The sequence below is a fragment of the Watersipora subatra genome, chromosome 5 (genome assembly GCF_963576615.1).
Source record: "Watersipora subatra chromosome 5, tzWatSuba1.1, whole genome shotgun sequence".
Classification (NCBI taxonomy): domain Eukaryota; kingdom Metazoa; phylum Bryozoa; class Gymnolaemata; order Cheilostomatida; family Watersiporidae; genus Watersipora; species Watersipora subatra.
Window position 1 is genome coordinate 13,781,704 of NC_088712.1, and position 25,542 is coordinate 13,807,245.

Consider the following 25,542-nt stretch of genomic DNA (forward strand, 5'->3'; position numbering starts at 1 on the left):
TCATAGGACCTGACCCAGAGAGAAAGGGTAAGGGGTTTGCCCCCCCTGCCCATTTTTGGTTCTATGGATAGGAATAGTATAGCTGTATCTCTGTACCATTATAAGTATTGTGTATGCTAAATTCATCACTAGATACGGTTTTGTTCTTTGTTATACGAGGTATGATAAAACATCATTGCAGAGCACATCATACCATTGGCTCGATACATGAATACAATGATACTCGATACAATGAATGAGTGGAGGGTTATGTAACGGTTTATGGTCATGGCTGTGACTTTGCTTTTATTGAAGCTTTTAAGCAAGAATGTACAAATGTAAAAAAAATTTTTCGATACTTGTTTAAAGTTACAAAATATAAGATACAAACTTAAGATAAAACCTGAAAATATTGGCAAGTGAAACACAGTTACTGAGGCTTGAACTTGAAAGAGACGAAACTAAGCATTGAGCCTATAATTAACAGTTACATAATATTGACACATTTACTTAAATACACTTGTTGCGTTTTAGAAAAACTAGCTTGCGCAAGTTTTCAAATGTTAAGGAGCTCCTGTGTGGCCTCATGATGAAGCCACTTTTACTAAAAACCCGTTCTATGGGAGCTGATGAAGCTGGTACTGAAAGGACCTTCAGCGCCAGCTCGCTAAGCCTCAGTAACTGTGTCTCACCTTGCCAATAGCTTAGAGTCTTACAAGAAGATCTGCTTTTTGCCATATACTTTTCAATCTCCTGATGTACTGAATCCAGGTTACTTGTACTAGCTAAAGGTGCTCTACTCAAAAAATCAGCGAACATATCTTCATTAACACATGCTTGTATTTGCTGAGTGCATGTGACTTCCTCTTTCTGTACATCGTCCTTTTTTAATCGAAATCCCGTTTTAAGTATTATACTTCACTTAGTAAGTAAGTGACTGTGTATAAAATATTATTAATTATATTATTATAAATATAATATAATTAATTATATAATAATGTATAGATAAATGGTAATGTTAAAACTATGTATGATATATAAATATTACATTTATTATACTTACTGATAGAATATTATTGTTATGCTATTCGTTTATAATTTAAAATGATAAATTAAATCAAAATGTTATTTAATATTATTCTAATAAATTTGATATAACAAATAAAATTTTAACTTATTTTATTAATTAAATCCCACCCAATTATAATATAATGCATATTTATATTCATGAACATTGTCATTACTGTGAATATTGAATGTGTCGACGGCATGGAATAGTATTGTATAGAATATTATATATTATAATACTATATTCATTCATTCATGCCGTAGGCACAGCACAAGTAATTTTTATTTTGACTAGTGATTGTGAGGTTAGAGTGGGATAGTCACAACCAATTACTAGCAATCAAATAATTGACATCAAAGTATTCAATGCCAGCACCACAACTACAAACATGCCTTTTCCACAACTTACCAGAGCTGCTCATGTTGATTTATTTTACACACACGACACGCTGTCCTTTTCTTTTTTCTGTAGAGGGACACACACACACACACACACACACACACACGCGCGCGCGCGCGCGCGCGCGCGCGCGCGCGCGCGCACACACAGTCTTGTAAACGCATGCAATTGGGGACGCGATATTTTTACCATCACTTTGAGGACATTTTTCATCTATCATTAAGAGCTTTAAAAAACAACATATTAAAACAGTTTTTGTTGGGTTTACAAATGCACTGATTTTTGGAGCTGTCATCTTATCCGTTTTTCAGTTATAGCTCATGAGAATTTAACACTAACTTTGGGGACATCACATCACACACATGTATGAATTTTTTATCTAATAAACGGGGACTTTTGCATAGAGAAGATAACTCTGGCTTATTTTTGTTTTTTTCAACCATTTTGGAGTTGTCGGTATGTGATAATTTTCCCACACTTTCGTAAATGTACTTGTAAAAGTTATCCATCACTAAATTTTTCCCCAAATGTCAACTTAGAAGTTTAATAGTTCTTTATTAAACCTATTTAAAGTACTAATTCTACATATGTATGGTGCGCAAAGGTTGAATCGACCTTAGACTTTTTATGTTTAGTAATAAATTCAGTGTAATCAAGTGCTTCACAGAATTTACGGTGATCTGTTCAAGTTAAGGTTTTGAATTGCAAACGGCCAGGCCTGGGTTGCAGGCTGATGTCTATCTAGATTTAAGACTTTTCAACATTTAACGCGAGTATGTTCAAGGTAAACATTTTAACATAGTTTTCATAGAACTCTTAAGCCCTGAATAGGCAAGAAATTTAATTACTATAATCGATAAAGTATTTTGCTACATCTCATTTTATCACTACCAATAGCAGCTATCAGAAAAATTACATTGCGCGATCATGAGTTAATTTTTTTTTTTTAAAGTAAAAATAACCAGGCAAGCAAATGTGAGTAATTTTTTGTAAATCAGGAAGCCAAATAAATTTGGATACAGTTAATTTTAGTCATACTTTTCTGTTTGGTTGCACACGATGATTACCACTTTTAATTTAAACTTTTGTGCAATTCTTCTGTTTGTAAGCCATGCATGAAAAGCCAAGCATAGGCGGAGACATATTAGAATCAAGCTTTGGAAATGAAGCATTGGTATCTCCAATATGCCTAATGTAAGCCCAATAACTTTTACCTTATAAAAATATCATTATGTTTAATAAAACGTGTTATCCGTACCAAAAATTTGCCTTCTATTACATTTTCTTAAAAATATATTGAGTTGCCTATCTTTGCAAAAACCATACATTTAATTGTAATTATATTCAAATATTTAATAACAAGATTGACTGAACTTTTAGTGCAGATATGACCAAAAGTATGCAAAATATTTTAACCATTAGCTTGGGAGTGTTAAATAAATACTATCACTGCACACACTGATTTGAGCTATCTCGGTACTATTGAAATAAACTTTGTTCCATTTGAAGGCGTGTACGTCATTCAAATTATGTATGATACTACAGACAATGTTTTTTGAAGTACTTGGCCAGTTATTGTAACTGCAAACCGTCAAAGATAGTCTCAAATATGTTGTCATACAATTTTTCTGAAGTATGATGTAAACATAAAAGAAAAGTGGGTTTGTATTAGTATACAGGTATATTAGTTATTTATGTACAATTGACAAACTATTAGAAGTGCACACGATATCACAAATTCGCTCAATGCTAGTCAAATAGGGAGTCTGTACTTTTCACCATCAACTATTTAGAGGTCAATATGAACACAAGGGAATGTTTGGTATTTTAATCAGCAAGTTTGTAACCATTAGTTTAACAAATTAGTAGAAATATTATCATGACAATATATCCCAATATTGGTAGTAGAAAAATTATCGCAGGTGTGTATGATATTTTTACTATTGATTTTGGGACACTTACTGATTATTTTATTTGAAATCACAGTCATCATCATTCCTAATACCATTGCTGCTCGATGTTCAAAATTTAATGCCAAAATATCAACTCCAATGAATGTGTTTTTTAAGAAGTTTTCTGAGCACATTGACCAATTAAAACAGAAGAACACAGTCAGTCATAGACAATGTCAACACCATTGCAACAATATGTCCCCAATTTGATGGTAAAATTATTCTCACAGGTGTGTATGATATTTTAACCATTGATTTGGGGACATTGACTAATTATTTTATTTGAAATCACAGTCATCATCATTCCTAATACCATTGCTGCTCGATGTTCCAAATTTAATGCCAAAATATCAACTCCAATGAATGTGCTTTTTAAGAAGCTTTTTGAGCACATTGACCAATTAAAACAGAAGAACACAGTCAGTCATAGACAATGTCAACACCATTGCAACAATATGTCCCCAATTTGATGGTAAAATTATTCTCACAGGTGTGTATGATATTTTAACCATTGATTTGGGGACATTGACTAATTATTTTATTTGAAATCACAGTCATCATCATTTCTAATACCATTGCTGCTCAATGTTCCAAATTTAATGCCAAAATATCAATCCCAATAAACATGTTCTTAAGCAGTTTCCTGAGCACATTGACCAATTACAACACAATAACTCAGTCAGTCATAGAATATGTCAACACCATTGCAACCATATGTCCCCAATTTGATGGTAAAATTATTCTCACAGGTGTGTATTATATTTTAACCATTAATTTGGGGACATTGACTGATTATTTTATTTGAAATCACAGTCATCATCATTCCTAATACCATTGCTGCTCAATGTTCCAAATTTAATGCCAAAATATCAACTCCAATGAATGGGCTTTTTAAGAAGTTTTTTGAGCACATTGACCAATTAAAACAGAAGAACACAGTCAGTCATAGAATATGTCAACACCATTGCAACCATATGTCCCCAATTTGATGGTAAAATTATTCTCACAGGTGTGTATGATATTTTAACCATTAATTTGGGGACATTGACTGATTATTTTATTTGAAATCACAGTCATCATCATTCCTAATACCATTGCTGCTCGATGTTCCAAATTTAATGCCAAAATATCAACTCCAATGAATGTGCTTTTTAAGAAGCTTTTTGAGCACATTGACCAATTAAAACAGAAGAACACAGTCAGTCATAGACAATGTCAACACCATTGCAACAATATGTCCCCAATTTGATGGTAAAATTATTCTCACAGGTGTGTATGATATTTTAACCATTGATTTGGGGACATTGACTAATTATTTTATTTGAAATCACAGTCATCATCATTCCTAATACCATTGCTGCTCGATGTTCCAAATTTAATGCCAAAATATCAACTCCAATGAATGTGCTTTTTAAGAAGCTTTTTGAGCACATTGACCAATTAAAACAGAAGAACACAGTCAGTCATAGACAATGTCAACACCATTGCAACAATATGTCCCCAATTTGATGGTAAAATTATTCTCACAGGTGTGTATGATATTTTAACCATTGATTTGGGGACATTGACTAATTATTTTTTTTGAAATCACAGTCATCATCATTCCTAATACCATTGCTGCTCAATGTTCCAAATTTAATGCCAAAATATCAATCACAATAAACATGCTTCTTAAGCAGTTTCCTGAGCACATTGACCAATTACAACACAATAACTCAGTCAGTCATAGAATATGTCAACACCATTGCAACCATATGTCCCCAATTTGATGGTAAAATTATTCTCACAGGTGTGTATGATATTTTAACCATTAATTTGGGGACATTGACTGATTATTTTATTTGAAATCACAGTCATCATCATTCCTAATACCATTGCTGCTCGATGTTCCAAATTTAATGCCAAAATATCAACTCCAATGAATGTGCTTTTTAAGAAGCTTTTTGAGCACATTGACCAATTAAAACAGAAGAATACAGTCAGTCATAAACAATGTCAACACCATTGCAACAATATGTCCCCAATTTGATGGTAAAATTATTCTCACAGGTGTGTATGATATTTTAACCATTGATTTGGGGACATTGACTAATTATTTTATTTGAAATCACAGTCATCATCATTCCTAATACCATTGCTGCTCGATGATCCAAATTTAATGCCAAAATATCAATCCCAATAATTATGCTTCTTAAGCAGTTTCCTGAGCACATTGATCAATTATAACAAAAGAACACAGTCAGTCATAGAATATGTCAACACCATTGCAACCATATGTCCCCAATTTGATGGTAAAATTATTCTCACAGGTGTGTATGATATTTTAACCATTAATTTGGGGACATTGACTGATTATTTTATTTGAAATCACAGTCATCATCATTCCTAATACCATTGCTGCTCGATGTTCCAAATTTAATGCCAAAATATCAACTCCAATGAATATGCTTTTTAAGCAGTTTTCTGAGCACATTGACCAATTAGAACAAAAGAACACAGTCAGTCATAGACAATGTCAACACCATTGCAGCAATATGTCCCCAATTTGATGGTAAAATTATTCTCACAGGTGTGTATGATATTTTAACCATATATTTGGGGACATAGAACAATTATTATGTGTGAAATCACAGTCATGAACAATCAAAAAACCGTTGCTGTAAGATGGCCGTTATTTGACAGCCAAATATCTCAGACATGTTTACGCTATTTTAAACATTTGTATGGTCGCATTAACCAATTATGATAAAATAATGTGCAGTTTTAAGCCATGTAAATTCATCATGCCAAGATGTCTCAATTTGATCACAGAACTATTATCACATATGCATATGACTTTACAATTTTTTGTAAGTTCACTTACAGTCACTAATAATTTCAAAGCATCTGGGCTGTGGGAAAATCTCTCTAATTTAATAGCACAAATATCACAGGAAGTTTTAGTTATATTTTAACCATTAGCTTGAAAAAATTGATCTATAATTGTAAGTGCACACTTATTCGCCAACCATCTTAAAGCGAATGTGTGAGAAGACTTCACCAATTTTGTGCTAAAACTAATATTGCAACTGCGAATGATTTTGCTTTTATTAGTTTGAAACATTGATCAATTATTACCAATCTACACACAGTGATCAAGCATCTCATAGCTATTGTGACAAGATGTCCCAAAATAGATGCTAAAATACCATCACCAGTGTTTATAATTATGTAACTATTCTGGGAAGTTAGCCAATATGCAACTCCGCTCACAGTCGTACAACAGCTCAAAGTATCTGTAATAAAATGTCCCTATTGCTCGCTTCATTATCTCCACAAAGCTTGTATGATTTTTTAACCATTTGCTTGGGGATATTGAGCAATTATTACAAAAGCAGTTTGAGTGATATAGCATCTCAACGCCATTGTGCTATGTTGTTGCTAATTTGAGGCTTCAAATATAACCACGAGTTTGCATGATCTTTTAACCATTGGTTTGAAATAATTGTCAAAATTTACTGGTGCATAAATAGTATTAATTCATATCAAGGATGTTACAAAAAGTTTCCTTCAGTTTTTTGTTACATTTGATGACAAAGAATAAAATATCTCTAATTTGGAAAGATGAATATCGCAACAAATACTTATTATATTACAACCATTAGTTTGGAACATTACACAATGATTATAAGAGCACAATTAGTCGCCACCAATCTCAAAACATTTGTAATAAGATGTTCCCAAATTGATGGTAAAAATATCAGTGCATGAACATTTGCTTGTATGGCCATTGGTTTAAAAACATAAAGCAAATATCATAACTGTACATACAGTCATAAAATTTCTCAATGCTGTTTCAATAACTACCAATATTATCAAAACCGTTAATTAAAATACAACCATTACTTTTAGAATATTAATGAATAAATTAAGTATACTTTCATCCATAAAAAATTCATGAAACATTGAGAAATTGGAGGTGTGTTTGTTGTTTCAACGATTAATTTTGCAAACATTAGTTTAACCAAATAATAGAAATAGCATTGCGATAATATATCCTCATTTCGATTTTGGAATTATTATCATGGGTGTGTATGACATTGAACCTATTAGTTTGGGATTTTTACCAATTCTTGTACGGAAATTATTAGGTGTATTAAAAAATATTTATTTTCTTTCAAATATTTGCATGATAGAAACTATTGAGCCTATAATTGGCACAGATACACAAGACAACAACACTAATGCAATACAAATATAATATAATTTGTGTACAGCTAAAAGACAATTTTGCAACTAAAGGTGATTTGCTGTCCGCTAAGTAGGTATTTGCCAGAATTATTTATCTTCAGAATCTGTGAAACAAAATACAACCTGTCAAACACATTTCACTCGCTATGCCTGTTTGGCTTTTAATTCATATTGAAGTTTTTAAAAATAAAAATAGACAGTAACTATCAAATTCTTTAAGTATTTAATAAATTTTTAAGTATAACATTTCAACGTGAAACCTTCGGCAATATTTTACTAAGTCAGTATTGTTTATGATAATAATCATCTATGTGAGCAACATCCAATAATATGAAATATTTTGAAAAGGTGATTCGTCTTTACCGCTAACTGTTGTTCACTTTACTTTTTCGATTCAAAACCCATGGCATAATTCTTTGGCAACTGTGCAGTAAGTTGATGAATTGTGAAAGCTGTTTAGATTGGCAAATATGTACGCATGTCTTTAAAAAAATGGGCATAGTGGAAACCATGTGATATAAAATAAAAGTGAGCATGACCATCAGATGTTGCAAATAAAGTTTAAAATCTTGTGCCTAGGTAGATTTTCGACAAATTATTTGCAGTGTCTGTGAGATTTACAAGCTACCATTTCATTAACAACATGTCTCACTCACTGAATCTGCTTGGTTTTTAGCTAACCATAAAGCCGCGCACAGAATAGAATATTATAGAACTGCGTAGACAGAAAATGCTAAGTTCATTTATTATTTGTAAAGCGTCTATGCTATTGAGCCCAAACTTTATAAGAGTTTAGGATCTTATTTGTCTTTGATTTAGTGTACAAGCAGAAAATGTTATAATCTTGTCATTGTGCGTGAGCAGCGCTGAACTTTACTGATTGCAGTATTGAATAAGTCTCTTTGTTCCCTAAGTTTAATTGATCCTTCTTCAATATTACATAATCATAAGCACAACAAGACATGTTCAATGTATGACAGGCAAAGTTTCAAGTCATAAACATGTTGGCTCAGAAAACTCTCAAACAGAGCAGAAAGTTTATTAATGCTGTGAGAGTTTTTCAAAGCAATTATTAATAAAAAGGGGTGGCTATATACATGTATGAGCTACGCAAAGTAAAGTGAGATGATTTTTCCAATCTTTAAAACTATAGGTAAGCTTTCCAACAAAGGTAGTAAATGGCCAGCTATAGAATAATTCTAAAAAATATGTTTAGTTCAAATTAGCAATCACAATAGAACAATAAGCAGGTTATTGCACTATTGCTATTGATATCTAAAATTATTTTGTTACAATGCAATTTCTAAAAAGACTTGTGTAGTTTTTCAAACAAAATTACAAAATGACAAAACAAGAGTTTTGGCTTGTGACCTTCCTTGAGTAAAAGACCAAAAGTAATAACTTTGTCAGCAGTAATAACAAACAGTTGACAAGGATCTTCAGGCAATTTTGCAAGTGTGCTTGTGCGAATTTTTAACAAGGGATCTACCAGTTGGTAATTATTGGTGCTCAACACAAGTTTTTGTTTAACTTCGTGTCTAAATTATCAGAAATATTTTTGCAAATTGGTATCATTCCTGCAGACTTTTTATTATTATGAATTTTATAAGCAATTATCAGCCTCTCTTGCTTCATATAAAATTAGCATTGTAATTAAAACCGTTAAATATTTTTAAGTGTAGTATGTTATGGAGAGCATATCTTTAAAGAAAAAATTTCTTCTCTGGATGAGAGGCTGTGTGAAAGTCGCAAACCATATGATCTTATTATTGCCTGCAAGTAACCGTATTGCATAATTTCCTTTGTTCTATTAATAGATCTTGTTACTGTTTGATGTTGCATCATGATTACCTGGACCCTTGCTGCTTAATGTTTAGCAGAAAATAAGTGGAAAGTAATAATATTTACTTGGTTCAGGAGATTCTCTACCAACACTAAAAGTATAACAAAATGACGGATATTAAACAAAAATTATTACAAAAACAACGACACTAGAAAACAACTTTGCAATAATCACCCACTATTAAAGTTCTTGCTGTGCAAGCCGGTACGTCAACCGAACTATCTAATGTGATGCAAAAGAAAAAAACTTTGAAAGTGTGATATTCCAGCAATCAACTTTGAGAATCATGCATTTTGGGTTTAAAAGATTTTTTCCAATTGCAATTTAAATTAAAAACTAAAGCAAATCAGTAAATACATGACTTCAAACCTTCTATAGTTAGGGTGATATAATTCTATTGACTATCATAATTTTCTTCTGGTATAAGTTGCTCATGGTTAAATTGCATTAAAATTGTCAAAATACTAAATTTCTCTTGAGAAATTGAAAAAGGTTTTATAAGAAATACCATTCATATTTGTTTTAAAATGTAACTGTTCAACTCTTTGTAAATTCGAGAGCCCAATTAAATAATTAATTTGTGTTCCATATTACGTTTTGTTTTTCATAATGTTATCAAATAAATCATTTGACAATATTGCCTTATGTCAGTATAGCGTATGATAATAGTAGTCTATGGGAACAACATCAATTTAGATGAAATATTTTAAAAATATGATTTGTCTTGATTGTTAGCTTTTGTTCATTTTAATTTTTCTATTTAAGATGCATGTGATAACTCTTCAGAAACTATGCAGTGATTTGATGCACTGCGAAAGCTGTTTAGATAGGCAAATATGTACGCATTTCCTTAAAAGATGGGCTTCGTGAAAATCATGTGATCTGAAATGAACGTGAGCACGACTATCATTAATCCAAAACAAATGTAATATTTCCTGTTTGAGGCTAGCTAGGTGATGTTGCAAATAAAGTTTAAAACCTGGCACCTGGGTAGATTCTTAAAAACTATTTGCAGTGTCTGGGGATTTTGAAGCCACCATAGCATTTACAACATGTCTCACTTGCTGAGTCTGCTTGCATTTTAGCTAACCATAAAGCTTTGCGCAGAATAGAATACTGTAGAGCAAAGTAGATAGAAAATACTAAATTCATCAAATATTTGTAAATTGTATATGCTAGCAAGAGCAAACTTTATGAGAGTAAACATTTGATTTGTCTTTGATTGGTGTATAAAGCATCAAACGTTATAATCTTGTTATTGTATATGACCATCAGTACTGAATAAGTTTCTTTGTTCTCCAGATTTAACTCCTGATTCTTCGATATTACATAATCATAAGCAAGACACTACAGGCTCAAGGTATGACAGGCAAAGATTGAGAAGCGATAACATGTTGGGTCAGACAAATCGCAAACAGCATCAAATATTCACTAATGCCGTGAGACTTTTTCAAAGTAATTATGAAAAAAAGAGCAACTATCAGTAACACAAAGTACAATTAGATGGGTTTTCCAAACATTGAAACTGTAGATAAAATTTACAACCAAAGTTGTCAATGACCAGTTATAAAATAATTTTCATAAAACTGATTAGTTCAAATTAGCAATCACAATAACAATAGAACAATAAGTAAATTATTGCACTATTGATATCTAAAATTAGTTTGCTACACTGCAATCTATAAAAAATTCTTGCGAATGTCAAATAGGATGTTTTCATGGGAAATATTTGGCAACATTGATCTATGTCTGTATAGTTTATGTTAACAGTGATCTTTGTGTGCAACATCAATTCAGATGTAATATTTTGAAAATATGATCCGGCTTGATTATTACAGGTGGTTCACTTTATTTTCTCTATTTAAAACATATAACATTACTCTTTGGCGCCTGAGCAGTAATTTGATGCATTTTGAAAGCTACTTATATTGGCAAATAAGTACGCATTTTCTTAAAAAGATTGGCATAGTAAAAACAATACGATTTAAAGTGAATGTGAACATGAGTATCATTAATACAAAACAAATACAATTTGTTCTGTTTGAGGCTAACTGGGTGATATTGCAAATGAAGTTCAAAATCTCGCGCCTAGGTAAATTATTGACAAATTATTTGCAGTGTCTGTGAAATTTACAAGCTACTATTTTATTAAAAACATGTCTCACTCACTGCATCTGTTTGGTTTTTAATTAAAAATAAAGCCTTGTGCCAATAGAATATTATAGAACGGAGTAAATGGAAAATAATAAACTCATTGAATATTTGTAAATTGTATAGCACAAATTTTATGGAAGTAAACATCTTATTTGTCTTTGATTTGGTGTGTAAAGCATCCAATGTTATAATCTTGTTATTACAGATGACCAGCAGTACTGAATAAGTTTCTTTGTTCTCTATATTTAACTTGTGGTTCTGCAATGTTACATAATCATAAGCAAGACACTACAGGCTCAAGGTATGACAGGCAAAGGTTGAGAAGCGATAATATGTTGGCAAACAAATCTCAAATAGCACGAAAATTTTACCAATGCTGTGAGAGTTTTTTAAAGTAACTATTAGAAAAACAAGCAACTATGACCAACAAAAAGTTAAATGAGTCGGTTTTTCAAACATTAAAACTGTAGGTAAGCTTTCCAACAGAAGTAGTCAATGGCCCGCTATAGAATAATTCTCATAAAACTGTTTACTTCAAATTAGGAATCACGATAACAACAGCACCATAATTAATTTATTGCCCTATCGCTATTGATATCTAAAATTAGTTTGTTACAATGCAATCTATAAAAAATAATTGCAAAGTTTTTGGAACAAAATTAAAAATAGCAAAATAACAAACGTTTACCTGTAAACTTTTTTAATTAAAACAGCGCAAGTAATAACTTTGTCAAGAATAATTAAAAAAACAGTTAACAAGAAATTGCTAGCAGTTTTGCCAGTGTGATTTTGAAAATCTTTGACCAGGGATCTACTATTTGGTATTTTTTGGTGATCAACAAAAGTTTTGATTTCATTTTGTGTTTTAATTATAAAAAATGTTTTTCTTTATATTGGTCTAACTTCTTTAGATTTTTTATTGTTGTGAATTTTAACAAATAGGTAGCAGCCTCTCTTGCTTTATATAAAACAAGCAGATTGCCCGATTTTGCACGGGTAATAAAAATGACGGTTTCAAATGAAGGTGTTATTTTTATTTCTGCGTACTGCATTTATTTCTGTGTACTTTTTATATATTTGTGTAATTTATACTGTGCCTGTTTCAGTTCTACTACAGCTCTCTACTGATTGTAATATTCTTGCTTATCATATCAATCAAGCTTATGAGAGAGTCATGTAAGTTATGCATTGTTATGTTAAAACAATGCATACTTATTATAAATGAACATACAATAAAAGACAAAAAGACACTGATATTTATATATAGATTTTCAGTATGCATTGCTTATTTGCTGAGACGTTAGCTAAGCGCATTTGGCTTTGTATCGTATAACAAACAAAGTTTCATGCATTCACTGAACCGTATTAGGCTCTTATATATATACACTACTGAAATCCAGCTAAAAGTATATATGATGAATACTACAATAAAATTTTAAAAAAATTTTAATCTGTTGCATTCCCATGAACGAAGTAAAAATAAACATTAAAAAAATCATTCATGTTGACGATTATTTGCGGTCAGTATTTCACACCCATTTAACACCCCAAAAAATATTTTTATTGTTTGCGAGTATGCAAAAACACTTTGCCTTTTTGTATCCCTAATTTTTTGCCAATTTCATGTGCTTGGTGGACAATTTCATGTGCAATCTCATGTGCACACTTTCACAATTATGCTATTAAAAGTTATGCATGACTTCATTTCTACTTCAAACTCAGTTCAAAAGTTCTATAGTTGCCTATGAAATCTTTGTTGAGTAAAAAATATACATATTATGACACTTTTTTAATTTACTTTCAGGAACTATTAATGATGATACACATGTATGATGTACAAAGGATAACTCAGCGTTAGGCCATTAGCGATTGACATAAACAGACAACAAATTTAATTACGTTACTGAATTAATTTTGTTGCCGTATCTCATTTTATACTGCAAGCAATGCCAGTCATCAACATATTTACATTGCGTCAGCATGAGTTAACTATTATAAACAAAAGTAAAAAGAACAAGTGAGGTGATGACAAGCACTTTTTCAAAAATCCAAAAGCCAAAAAGAATTAAATATATTCATTAAATGTTGACACTGCTGCTTAGTTTTACACATTGATAACCGCAATTGATTAAACTAGAAACTTGTATAATTCCATTGTTTTCAAGCCATACATGAAAAGCAAGCCTAGGGACATAGGAGTTAAATTACAATCAAGCTTTAGATAAAAAGATTGGTATTGTTAACATACTCAATATAAACTTGATGAAATATATATATTTTCTAAAACAACTATAAGTATTTTCAATGAGGAGCGATAAATGTATGGCAGAATTTTACATCTAGCTGTTTCATTCTCTAAAGATATACTACCTTGTCAAACAGCAACAAAAGTTTTTTAGTGGAGCTGATGAAAGAATACTACATAGTAAAAAAGTTCAATGATGGACCGTTGGTCTGAGAAAGAAAAAACAGAAAATTTCATTGAATTCTAACAACATACAGATCTCAGATTACAAATTTGCAGAGACACTTGAAATTGGTTTAATAATGTTTGTTTTAAATGTTTTGAACCAAAATTATCAGACATTCAAATTAACTTTTAAAATATATTTTAAATCAGAATTTTGACCATTATTATTCATAGATATAGGAAAAATGTAAACGAGTTAGAGAAAGCATTGGAGGCTACATGTTTTATTTTAATATTTTATTCAGTCTAAAAATATCAAGGAAGGATGATGTAGTAAAGTTCTTGCAAAGACATACAATGGATCAAGATTTGAAGTCAATAAAGTACATGTACAGAGATCTTATGCTTAAGACTATGTGAAATTAACCTGAGATTTTATGCAGCTATAACTTATGTAAGAAATGTACGTAATGAATTCAAACAAATCTTTTGAATAATAAAGCGCAATTTTTTTTTATTGCGTATAAACTACAACCATACTAAAAATAAAAGCTAGTAAGTAAAGAAGGATGCATTTGTGAGAATATTTGAAAAAAGTACAAGAGCTCTCAAGGATTATTAAAGGCCTGAACTATTGAAGGAAGCAAACGAGACACACTTTCAAATGTCTTCTGAGCGTGTATAACTGCTGACCAAATACATTATATTGTAAAAAAAAACTCTGCAAATGCTAAACTACAAAATACATTTGTAATGCAGAAGAGCAAATATAGCCTTTAGCTAAACATAAGTTCAAAAATAGTATAAACGCTCAATTTGCTTCTGAAGCTACATTTAAAAAAAAACTCACAAATATTGTGACTTTTCACTCACAAATATTGTGAGTTTTCATCTCTTGTAATTTCATTCTTGTAGCAACTCGCAAATATTGTGAGTTTTTACAAGGTAGAAATTAGCTCCCCAATAAGATATAATGTCCCCAATTGTTAGGTAAAAAGTTTCTATGAGAAGAAAACTCCGAAAATATTTGCCTACTAACAAATGGAAACAGGTCAAATGTGTGTAAGAATTTAACAAACTTAATGGGGACTTACATATTTTTACACACACCCACACTCACAGATGTTCTCGTACAAATGCAGGTAATTGGGGACAGTGCTCAGATTTTGTCGGGAGTTGGATTAAACTATATATTTTTTAGTTTTTTATAAGAAAAAAGGGTTTAAAAGATTGGGGACGTCCCCAATTTCCGAACGTCCCCAATTTGTCTGTTAAATTCTGGTGTGAGTCCCCAATTGCATGCATTTACAAGTTCGCACGCACGCACGCACGCACGCACGCACACACACACACACACACACACACACGCGGTTGCTTAGCCTCGGTACCGATGGTGCCCATTTCTTGCCAAAGTTTGGGCTAACTTCGCAAATGTTGTAAAAATGTTTCGATCAGTTACAAAAGACAAGGCTATCAATAGCGATGTGATTTGAATTATTTTTCAAATCAAGTCTTCAAATCAGCCCGAAACTTCAAATCAAGTCAAGTTACTTCCAAAACTTTTCAAATCAAATCAAATCATCATTTGTATCAAATCAGTACAAAATTATTTGCTTCAAATATTCAAATCACCATGATTTGAGAGCAGCTCTGTTGTTAGGTAGCTCATGTATGTTGTATATGGTTGTTCTTTTTCTGTCTTGCTATGTCTTCACCAGTCTCCAATTTTTGTTTGTCTCCCTTGCCATCTCTCTGCGCCTCTCATGATGGCCCCCTTTTTATTCATGCCAAGGTCACAACCTTACATGACAATTATATTGATTACCATTTTATTAGAATCACAAAAATGAATGTCAATTGATATAATATTATTCAAGTAACACAAGGCTACAAATACATAAACTATTGGGGTCCAGGATTAATCAGATAACAACCTTTTTATTTTTTTATTTTCAATAGAATGTAAACAATCGCATTAAAATACAAAAATGAAAAAAATATAATAAGTTTGAATTTAACGTAATTATGAAACACTGCAAATTAACCATTATTCTTGCTAGGTCTAGTAGCCAAACAAAAGCACGCATTTTTTTATTCAACTTCGGTTCAGTTAAAAAGGAGTTTTCTTCTTTAGAAGCTATCTTTTCTTGGTTTGCGACAAATTTGCGGATGGTTAGACGGCTGAGCAGTTCATCGAATTATACGATCAGCTACGTTGTGCGTCTATAGACTATCAAAACCGAAAAACTTTATGTAGGGTATTCATCAATAGACCTAAGTATTTGGGCGAGCCAGCTGAAAATATTTGCCAGTTTACTTTAAACCTAGTGCTAGATATTCGAATCCGGAATTCGTGTTGTTGTTTTCGTTAGTATCTGCTTATCATGTAACGTTATACTTAATATGACGTTGAAATTGGCTAGTAATGGCTGTTGTATTTTCTGAGAGTCTAGCTGAGGTAAATTCAATGTATGTTTCGTGTTGAGCAAAATGCGTTGTTAGACAGAGTACTGTCTTAACGTGTAAATTATATCTGGATGCCGAGTATTGACGTTCAATAACTTCTGTTGCTACTGTCTACCTCCGTCGCGTTAGCCGTCTCTTAATTTTTATATTGCTATAGTTATATTTAAGTGTTTTATTTGATTTTTTAAACGTTGAGTCGTGGTGATGTTTTGCTACACAAACTGTTGTAGAGTATAAGTAAAACAACACTCTTCTGGATAAAATGGTCCATAGAGCTTGTAGAATTTTACCTTCGACGGTTAATAGTGGGTGAAAATGTTACGTTAGGAGGTTTTTGTATTTTGCCGGCTGACTGCATAGCTATATGTCTTGTATTGTAAACCTTGCCTCCGACATGTGCGATAGGGAGTGTTTTTGCTTTGTAGAACCTGCAACGCTGTTATGCTATGCTAGCCATAACAAACACAATGTTTGATACAGTAATACAAAGTGTGTTTCAAGCTGAAGCTTGTATATTGCTATCAAGCTTTGAGTACTTACCACCCCAATAGACTACTAGAATTGCATTGCTGTCAGTCTCAGTTTAGCATACCTGCTCTTGATTCTACAGTGTGGTAGGCCAGTTGCGATGTCACCATGTACTGTGCGTTCTATAGCACAATTTCCTCAAATCACATTTAATGAATCACAAACTTCTAGTTGTTTATTATAACATTTTAATTTAGACCTCTAAGCTACAATGAAAAGAATCAGTAGTGTTGATCCATTTCGGCAAATGGATAAAAAAATTGTTTCTCCATCAGTAACTTTGAGAGATTTGCTGTCTCAGGGATGGATATGGGTGCTGCCCCAGAAAGAATTGAAAAAAACAGCCTTTTCAGAATCTTCAAGTGGATGGAAATCGCTCTACTTTTATATGACCAATCAGGATGGAGCAGCTTGCTTGACTTTTTTTAAGAAGCCGAAATCTCGTAAAGACAAACCTTTTGGTATGTATAGATTTACATTCAAGTCTTGTAGCCCTATAAGTTCCTGTTTTGCTTTCTGTGTAAATCTTGATTGGCTGTCCGCAAAATGCACAGATACATCTCAAACAAGGCATTTGCATAAAACTTACATAAAATTTGCATTCCATCAGTTGAGACTAAGTGACCCAAGTTCAAATTTTACCTGTTCTCTTATGGTAAAAGTCTTCCGAGCAATCAGTTGGTTACTTGTGTTGCGGAAAGCTATTTATAGTTAAGATGTTCATCTATATATATGAATCTCAGTATTGTCTAATGTTAAACCCTGTGTCCAGACACCAACAATTAGAATCTAGCAATGAGAAAATCCTTTATAGGTTTGATCTCGGGACCTCCAGATATAGAGGCGGTGAACTTTCCCATTAAGCTAAACAGAATAAAATGGATTCACTGGGCAAATAGTCACTACATTGGTTAAAATAGTCACACTCGAAGCACTTGCTAAGTTAATAACTAGCACTGTTGCCCGTTACGCGCAACGACTGTTAAGCTGGCCCAAAATGGAAGTACAGTGGAACCTCGGTTTTCAAACGCTTCAGTTATCTACCAATTCGGTTTTCGACCAAAACAATTGAAATTTGTTCATCTTGGATGTCGAAGATAAATTCGTTTCTCGACCAAACCGGAGCATGTACATTAGAATTAAACGTTCGGAACAGCTCCGGAAACACCATGGAAACATTCGTTAACAAAAAGAAGCCAGTTACGCTTCATAAATTTTTTACAAAAAGGAAGGAACCATCTGGGACGATGTCCCTCTACCGAAGAGATTTGCTAGGGAGACAACTCCTCTAGTCACGGTATCCTAAATTGTTTTGGAGGATTCTCCTTCAATTGTGTGAAGTAAACGTGCCATTGCTGTTTATATTTTCTTTTTCACACAATTTTTAATGTAACTGATTTGTTGCATTCTTTGCTGTTTCATTATCAATTTCTGCAATATTTGGTATTGTATCATAACCTAGAATTTTTTTGATGTTTTAAGAGCAAAGCATACGAAATGTTTACTTTTTTTCTGTTTTCATCATCATAGATAGAAAATATTTTATTAAAAATAAACACGATCTATATCTATCCGTTTTTATTTATAGTATGTAGTATACAGTACAGTTTATAGTGTAAAATGGTTAAAAAATACTGTACCGAAGTTGCTTCCTCGGCTTGGAGCAGATTAACATTTACATACATGTATTAGTTCTAATGGAAATAATTGTTTCGGATCCTGAAAAACCCGGTTTTCGAACAACCTTCTGGAATGTATTATGTTTGAGAACCGAGGTTCCACTGTATTGTTATTTCAAATGAGCCGTTACACTCATATTTCTGCTTTTGGCAAATCTGTAAAAGCTAAATACTTTTCATGTGGAAAATTGTATTACCTGGCGTTGGTATTGCCTCTGCATCCTCTCTTCGTTTGGTCAGACAATGCATCAGACAAAGACAGTTTTATATATTTTTTTACGTTTTTACTAGTATCAAGAGGTATCAGTATCATCCATTGAAACTTTGAATACAACGAGCTTCTGCTGCAACAATAAACCTTTTTATACGCACTTCCATGTACTCATTGTTTATTTTTTCTATTAATGTATTCGAATTGTACAAAAACATTTTTCTCATGATATGAAATTTAAAAGTTAGGATGTTAAATGTTGTATATGTTAATTATATATAAGTTTTCTGCGCAAAGAATTTTTTATTATCTGGGCAACGCCGGCCATTCAACTAGTCATATAGATAAAGTTCTATAAAGTCAGTGTCTAACATAACAATATTTATGTTACGTTGGACATTGTTGAAGTTCACGAACTTTTTCCTTTAAGCATGTTTGGTGCTGATGTGTTTCTCTAAAGCCAGCAATGATCACCTAATTAAAAGTTTGAGCTTTTGTCAAATTGGTATTTGCATATGTAAAATATTTAAATTTATGAGAAAGAATCGGCGTTGAAGTTTACGATACAATTTTTTTTTCATATTTTAAACTTGTAGATATACATATATGTAAATTCCACCAAGGCTTTTTCCCATTTTCAACTTGTTTATAAAGTACTCCATTGAGTTTCACTTTCGACTGTTGATAGTGGTGCCTGTATTTGAATTCGGTCAGTGCATGCTGTTTCCATGAAAATGGTGCAATTAATGAGTGACTATTATATAATTTTATAGCTCCGCTGCTGCTCCAAGTTGATATTTTAAGAATACTGTAGCTTTTTTTGTCAATCTTTGTGACTTAAAAATGTTGCTAAAACATGGTATTGAGCCAAAATAACACAAATAATGTTATTGCAAAAACAATTTGTAGTGTTGTCTGCAGCCAATAACACATTTATTTTGTGAGCTGTTAGCTAACATTTAAGCGAGAACACGGGCTAAATTGATAAAAAAATTATAGTTTTTTTGTGTTGACCATTTTTTTGCCAGAGTCATTTCACAGAATAACTTGGTTAGTAACAACCGTATATTGGTTTGTTTTTCAATTAAGACGCTACATCTGCTGTTTACTGAGCTTACAATCGTCAAACTAACCATACATAAAGATAAGGTTGTAATCACTCCCTTCCACAAGACTTGCTCTTCTTTTGAGTGGAGCTGTAAATCAACTTTTTTGATTCATTTCTGTTAAGTTTCCAGTTGCTTTTCAAATACTGTATATTCAAGCGCATATTTGAAAATTTGACTGGTTTGAACGGATATATTTGTCGTCTATCACACACACTTATCCTTGGTGACATTTTCAACAATTCTTGGCGATTTTTATGACCTTTAGAGTTTTTGTCATTAAATGAACCCAGCTGTCAGCGCCAGAACCTGTATAACTGTTTACCGCAGTAAACATTTGAAAAATGCAGTAAATGCTGTAACATTTAAAAAATGCACCATTTTCATGGAAACAGATTATGCTCTGACAGAATTCAAATACGGGCATCGCTATCTACAGTTGAAAGTCGTACTCATTCGAATATTTTATAAACAAGTTACAAATGTGGCAAATCCCCTTTGATATTTTAAATAAAAAATGGATAAATACTACATGTAACGTTTTTGTTTAGCTTTTAATGCTTTTATACCATGTTTACAACATAAAACAAAAAAGGTGTGGCATGTATAATGATTTAACTGCTGAGAAAACAAAATTACACTTTTGCAAAGAACAATAAAATAGCTAATCATAACTTGAACATAACGTGAAAATATTACGTTGTTTTTAAGGTTACTTTTCAAGAAAAATTGGAACTTCATGTTTAATTCAGTCCTTCTTTTAACAAAATGCCACAGACAGGGGCATATCCCTGATCTTCTGCACAATTCTAGTTTTATTGTTAAAGTCCGTGCTCAGAAACCTTAATGAATGATTCTTTTATATATTCTTCGTCGGTGAATGACTTTCCATGCCTATTTCTTAAGCGGCCACAAAACTAGCATATGCAGTTAAATTTGCGGTCTTCACCCACTTCTTGAAATGATTGTTGCTCAAATTAGCAACAATCATTTCAAGTTCAGTATCAGTTCCGAAACGGCCTTTTTTCTCTCTCATCTCCCTATGGATACTTTGGAGCAAAGGTTGTGTGTTTATTCTGAAAGTGTCTTGCGACATTTGGCGTTTTGCTGTTTGCAAATTTCTCATTACATATTTAGCAAATTGATGAACCAGTCTCATCAGCAGTGAAAGCAAACGAATCAGCCCACGTAGGATTAAATGTTCTATTTTCCTCTGTCACTTTTCTTTCTTTAGTATTTGTGATAGTTTGCCTACCTGGGGTAAAAAAATCAAGAAGTGTCGGTGCCGGCTATTGTAATTTCAGCGGTTTTATTGGTGCATAAATAATGACGCGTAACAAGCTACAATGTTTGATTTATCACCATAATTACAATGGTTTAAATTATATTACAAAATGTAGTGATAAAACATCTATATTTTTATGAATTACTTGGCATATGGTGCATAAAGGAAAAAAAAAGAAAATAATTTCAAGTCAGAGGGAGCAGCAATGAGGGTATGAAAGAGCCTCATGCGGCTCCAGAGCCGCGGGTTGCAGACCCTTGTACTAAGTGGAAACATAATATATATATATATATGCTTTATCCTTTTTATAGTAACTTTTCAGCCTGTCAATTTACTGATCGTAGGACATTGGCATTGTGCCAACTAGACAGCAATTCAAAGTACAGCTGTCAAAACAGGCGGCTGTTTTTCACTGGTTCATTGTTTACGGTCATAAATATTTTCTGGGGAATGTAATTTAAACAAACTGTGGTCATCTAATGACTCATGACACACTCTGATTCACCAGGCAGTCAGCTAATCTTGAGAAAAGAGAAAAGTTTTTAATGCAAGTTTATAAACATAACTTCAATGTCATCAATATATGACTAAATATTTACTAGCCAGTTATGTATCGCTAGCACCATGGCAGTGTACTGTGCAATACAGGATGAGGCGTACTAACCAAATGTATGATTATTTCACATGTTTAGTTGGTGGTTGACTGTTAGCCTTTTTATAGTCTAGTTGTTAAACTGTTGGTTTAAAATACTCAAAGTTGCGAGTTCGAATCCCGCACGATGCAATCTTTCTTTCAACTTCCAACTGTGGCTTCAGATGAATACGGCTTTTGTTAAAATAAAGACTAGAACATTTTACCAAAAAAGAATTTGGGCTTTTCGTTGATTTGCGAATTTGTGTACAGATTAGATTCAAAGCAACCAGTTTCTCATCTATGGAAGGCAAGTCTTTCTAAATTAGTTAAATTGACTAATTCCTAAATGGTTTTAAACAAATTGATGTTTTTTGTTTATTATTCTATAAATATTACACTAAACGATAAAATTATTCAGTTTTTTTATTTTTTTGACTTGTTTAATCACCATACTTGATTTGTCTGTTTACAGTATCTAGCTAAGTATTTAAGAGAGTTTTTACATTGTTAGTCGATACAAAATTTTGAAATATTTTTGAAATTAATTGTATTGAAATGAATGATTATAGCTCTTTCCCGCAACACAGGAAAGATAAGTTTTTTTTACACAGCTTCTTCCTTTAGATTTAGACATGGCACTTAGCTGTCATTGTTACTGTTTTGACCTAAACTATCAGCGGTCCATACAAAGTCAGCGCTGTTGACTTAAAGGCTACCATAGGTCTATACTCTACAGACCCAGTATGCGTATTCTAACATGTATTTGTTTTTTCAGATGTTCACAGTCATGTACAGTTCCAGTTGCACAAAAAGACGGGGTGTAACAAGCACCAGACTTACATATGTGAAGTTATAGACTCCCATAAAGAAAGCAGCTACTATGCATTTGAGAATGAAGGAAGGAGAGACTCATTCGCCTTTTTCATGATGACTCAGAGACGGTTGCCGGAGAACCAAGTTGCAGGTACTCATGTTTGAGGTATTAGAGTTCCAGGTACTGAAGTTCCGAAAAGTTAGAGTTCCAGGCCCTAGATCTCCATGTGCTAGAGCTCCTGGTTCTGATGTTCCAGGTACTAGAGTTTTAGGTTCTAGAGTTCCAGGTACTAGAGTTCCAGGTACTAGAGTTCCAGGTACTAGAGTTCCAGGTACTAGAGTTCCAGGCACTAGAGTTCCAGGTACTAGATTTCCAGGTACTAGAGTTCCAGGTACTAGAATTTCAGGTACTAGAGTTTCAGGTACTAGAGTTTCAGGTACTAGAGTTTCAGGTACTAGAGTTCCAGCTACTAGAGTTCCAGGCAGTAGAGTTTCAGGTATTAAAGTTTCAGGTACTAGAATTCCAGGCGCTAGAGTTCCAGGCACTGAAGTTTCAGGTATTAGAGTTCCAGGTATTAGAGTTTCAGGTACTAGAGTTCCAGGTACTAGAGTTTTTGGTACTAGAGTTTCAGGCACTAGACTTCCAGGTACTAGAGTCTCAGGTACTAGAGTTTCAGGTACTAGAATTTCAGGTACTAGAGTTCCAGGTACTAGAGTTCCAGGTACTAGAGTTCCAGGTACTAGAGTTCCAGGTACTAGAGTTTTGTTTTACCAAGTTGTTTTCAGAAAGCCAGAAATGTGCAAACTGTTCGCTTTATATTTTAAATCTGGTACCATAGATATATAAACATAGGTTTGTATATCTATGTCTTGTACACATTGGTCTTTGCTCACATGTGAGAGCGTGTAATACAGATAGAAATATGTTGCCTTGTCTAACAATTTTGTCTGTATCATATCTCTTACACATGAGCAGTAACCAACATGAACCAGGCTAATGATAATCCTTCGTTTTTCGTGACGTCATTTTATCATTGGCAGCCATCTTTATAGACAATTTTATCGTTAAAAACACAAAGCTTTTGCAATGAAATTTTGAAAACAATGCTTTGCTTTGCAGTTTTTTTATTATAGTATCAAAACAACACCAAAAAGTACTATTAAATAAAAAAAACGATCATTTTCTACAAATACGGTGACTTTTCGTGAACGCGCGCATGTGCAAACGACTTGATGACGTCAAAAACAAACGATGGATACAACCAAGATGTAGACCACTTGTGTGTTGAAATATTATGACGAATACTTTTTTAAAAATTTGACCTTCATTTTAGCCAGAAAACTGAGCATCAAGTGGTGCTTGGTCTTTTTATGGAATTTTAATCTAGAGCAACACATTTATGGTCTATCATGGATACAGTGGCTAATATTTCTGTTGTAACTGCTATGAAAAAACCTAGAATATTACATTTTCTGTTTTTTCTTTGACCAAGTGATTTGAGTGTGTTATGATTATATAACACAAAATCGACTAGAGGTTGCTTTTGCTGCAAAATGATTATTCACTTTCAGCGTGGTATGAATATTGTCTACTGTTGAACATATAGAGCAGGTATATTTATACATTGCAGGCAAACTGTTTACTGTGAAGCCTGTGAACTCCAACGATCACAGAAAGATTGGTGCGAGAGGATCAGTCTGCCTCCTGCATGTATGCCAGAGTGGCATTTCTTTGGCTTTTGAGGTAAGAATGTCCGCACTATTAATATCTGGGCATCATATTCTTGATTACTTATAAAGTGGTTTAACAGATATATATTCTATGGATGTTACACTGCACAATAGATATTATATACTCTGATAGATGTATATTCTATGGTTGTTACTGTGGACAATATATATTATATAATGCAACAAATGTATATTCTATGGATGCTGCACTGTACAATATATTATATAGAGCATTATATGTATATTGTATGGATGTTACACTATACAATAGATATTATACAGTTTAATAGATGTATATTCTGTAGATGCTACATTGTCACACATTGTTATCTATTGTATAAGCAGCTTATTCAACTCAAATTGCTGGGAAGGTAATATTGCTGTCAAACACATTTACCAATCTGTTCTTTAACTTTGCTGCTAGATTTGTGCATTCATCTTTATTTATATTATATGTTGTGTAATTTATACCTTAACATGAACTTACACAAAATTTTAATAGATTTTATTCAAAGTATCGGTATTTTGCTATCATTTGCGATTGTTTTTAATGTTTGAGATGATCTGACTGCCAGGATGTTTCAAGATTATAATTGATAAAACTTGATTGCGAGTAAAGCTCTTGGTAGAAAAATACGCGCCAAAAAGACGTCACTAGCTGCGAAGCTGCCTGTCTCTCTGTCGTTATTGATATCGGCTATTGCGTTCAAGTTGCAGGGTTGCATGTTATTATTTCGCCAGTCTCTTTGCCGAAGTGCAATTATAGATGTCATAATCGCATGTTCGTTTGAATCCGAGCGTTTCAACTGCAATCAAGTTTTGTCGATTTTGATCTTGAACCATTCTGGTGGTCAGATCAACTCAAACAAAAAAAAAATCGCGAAAGAAAAAAGTACTGTAACTTTTTGATAAAATCTACTGAAATTTTTGTGCAAGTCCGTCTTTAAAATCCCCTTCGACTGTTGATACCTTAGCATTAACATACCTTCTTTCAAACTCTTTTTCTCTACACGTTATGTTATCATGTTGTTATTCTCTACTGTGACTCGTAAC

General features: G+C 32.7%; 2 protein-coding genes across 4 annotated transcripts in view; one reads left to right on the plus strand and one right to left on the minus strand.

Moving 5' to 3' along the window:
- Positions 1 to 25,542, minus strand: part of LOC137396947 (arylsulfatase B-like) — a 258,649-nt gene that overhangs the window by 101,476 nt on the left and 131,631 nt on the right. The window lies entirely within an intron of this gene.
- The window catches only part of LOC137396946 (uncharacterized), a 47,260-nt gene continuing 38,090 nt past the window's right edge, over positions 16,373 to 25,542 (plus strand). For 2 of the 3 annotated variants that reach the window (XM_068083232.1, XM_068083233.1), the window contains exons 1-4: positions 16,373 to 16,494; positions 17,332 to 17,491; positions 22,721 to 22,909; positions 24,390 to 24,502. In XM_068083232.1, the coding sequence (XP_067939333.1) occupies positions 16,462 to 16,494; positions 17,332 to 17,491; positions 22,721 to 22,909; positions 24,390 to 24,502 (495 nt within the window). In that variant the 5' untranslated portion in view covers positions 16,373 to 16,461. Of the gene's footprint in view, positions 16,495 to 17,331; positions 17,492 to 22,720; positions 22,910 to 24,370; positions 24,503 to 25,542 lie in introns of those variants that run through there. The other variant, XM_068083234.1, reaches the window with a different exon arrangement.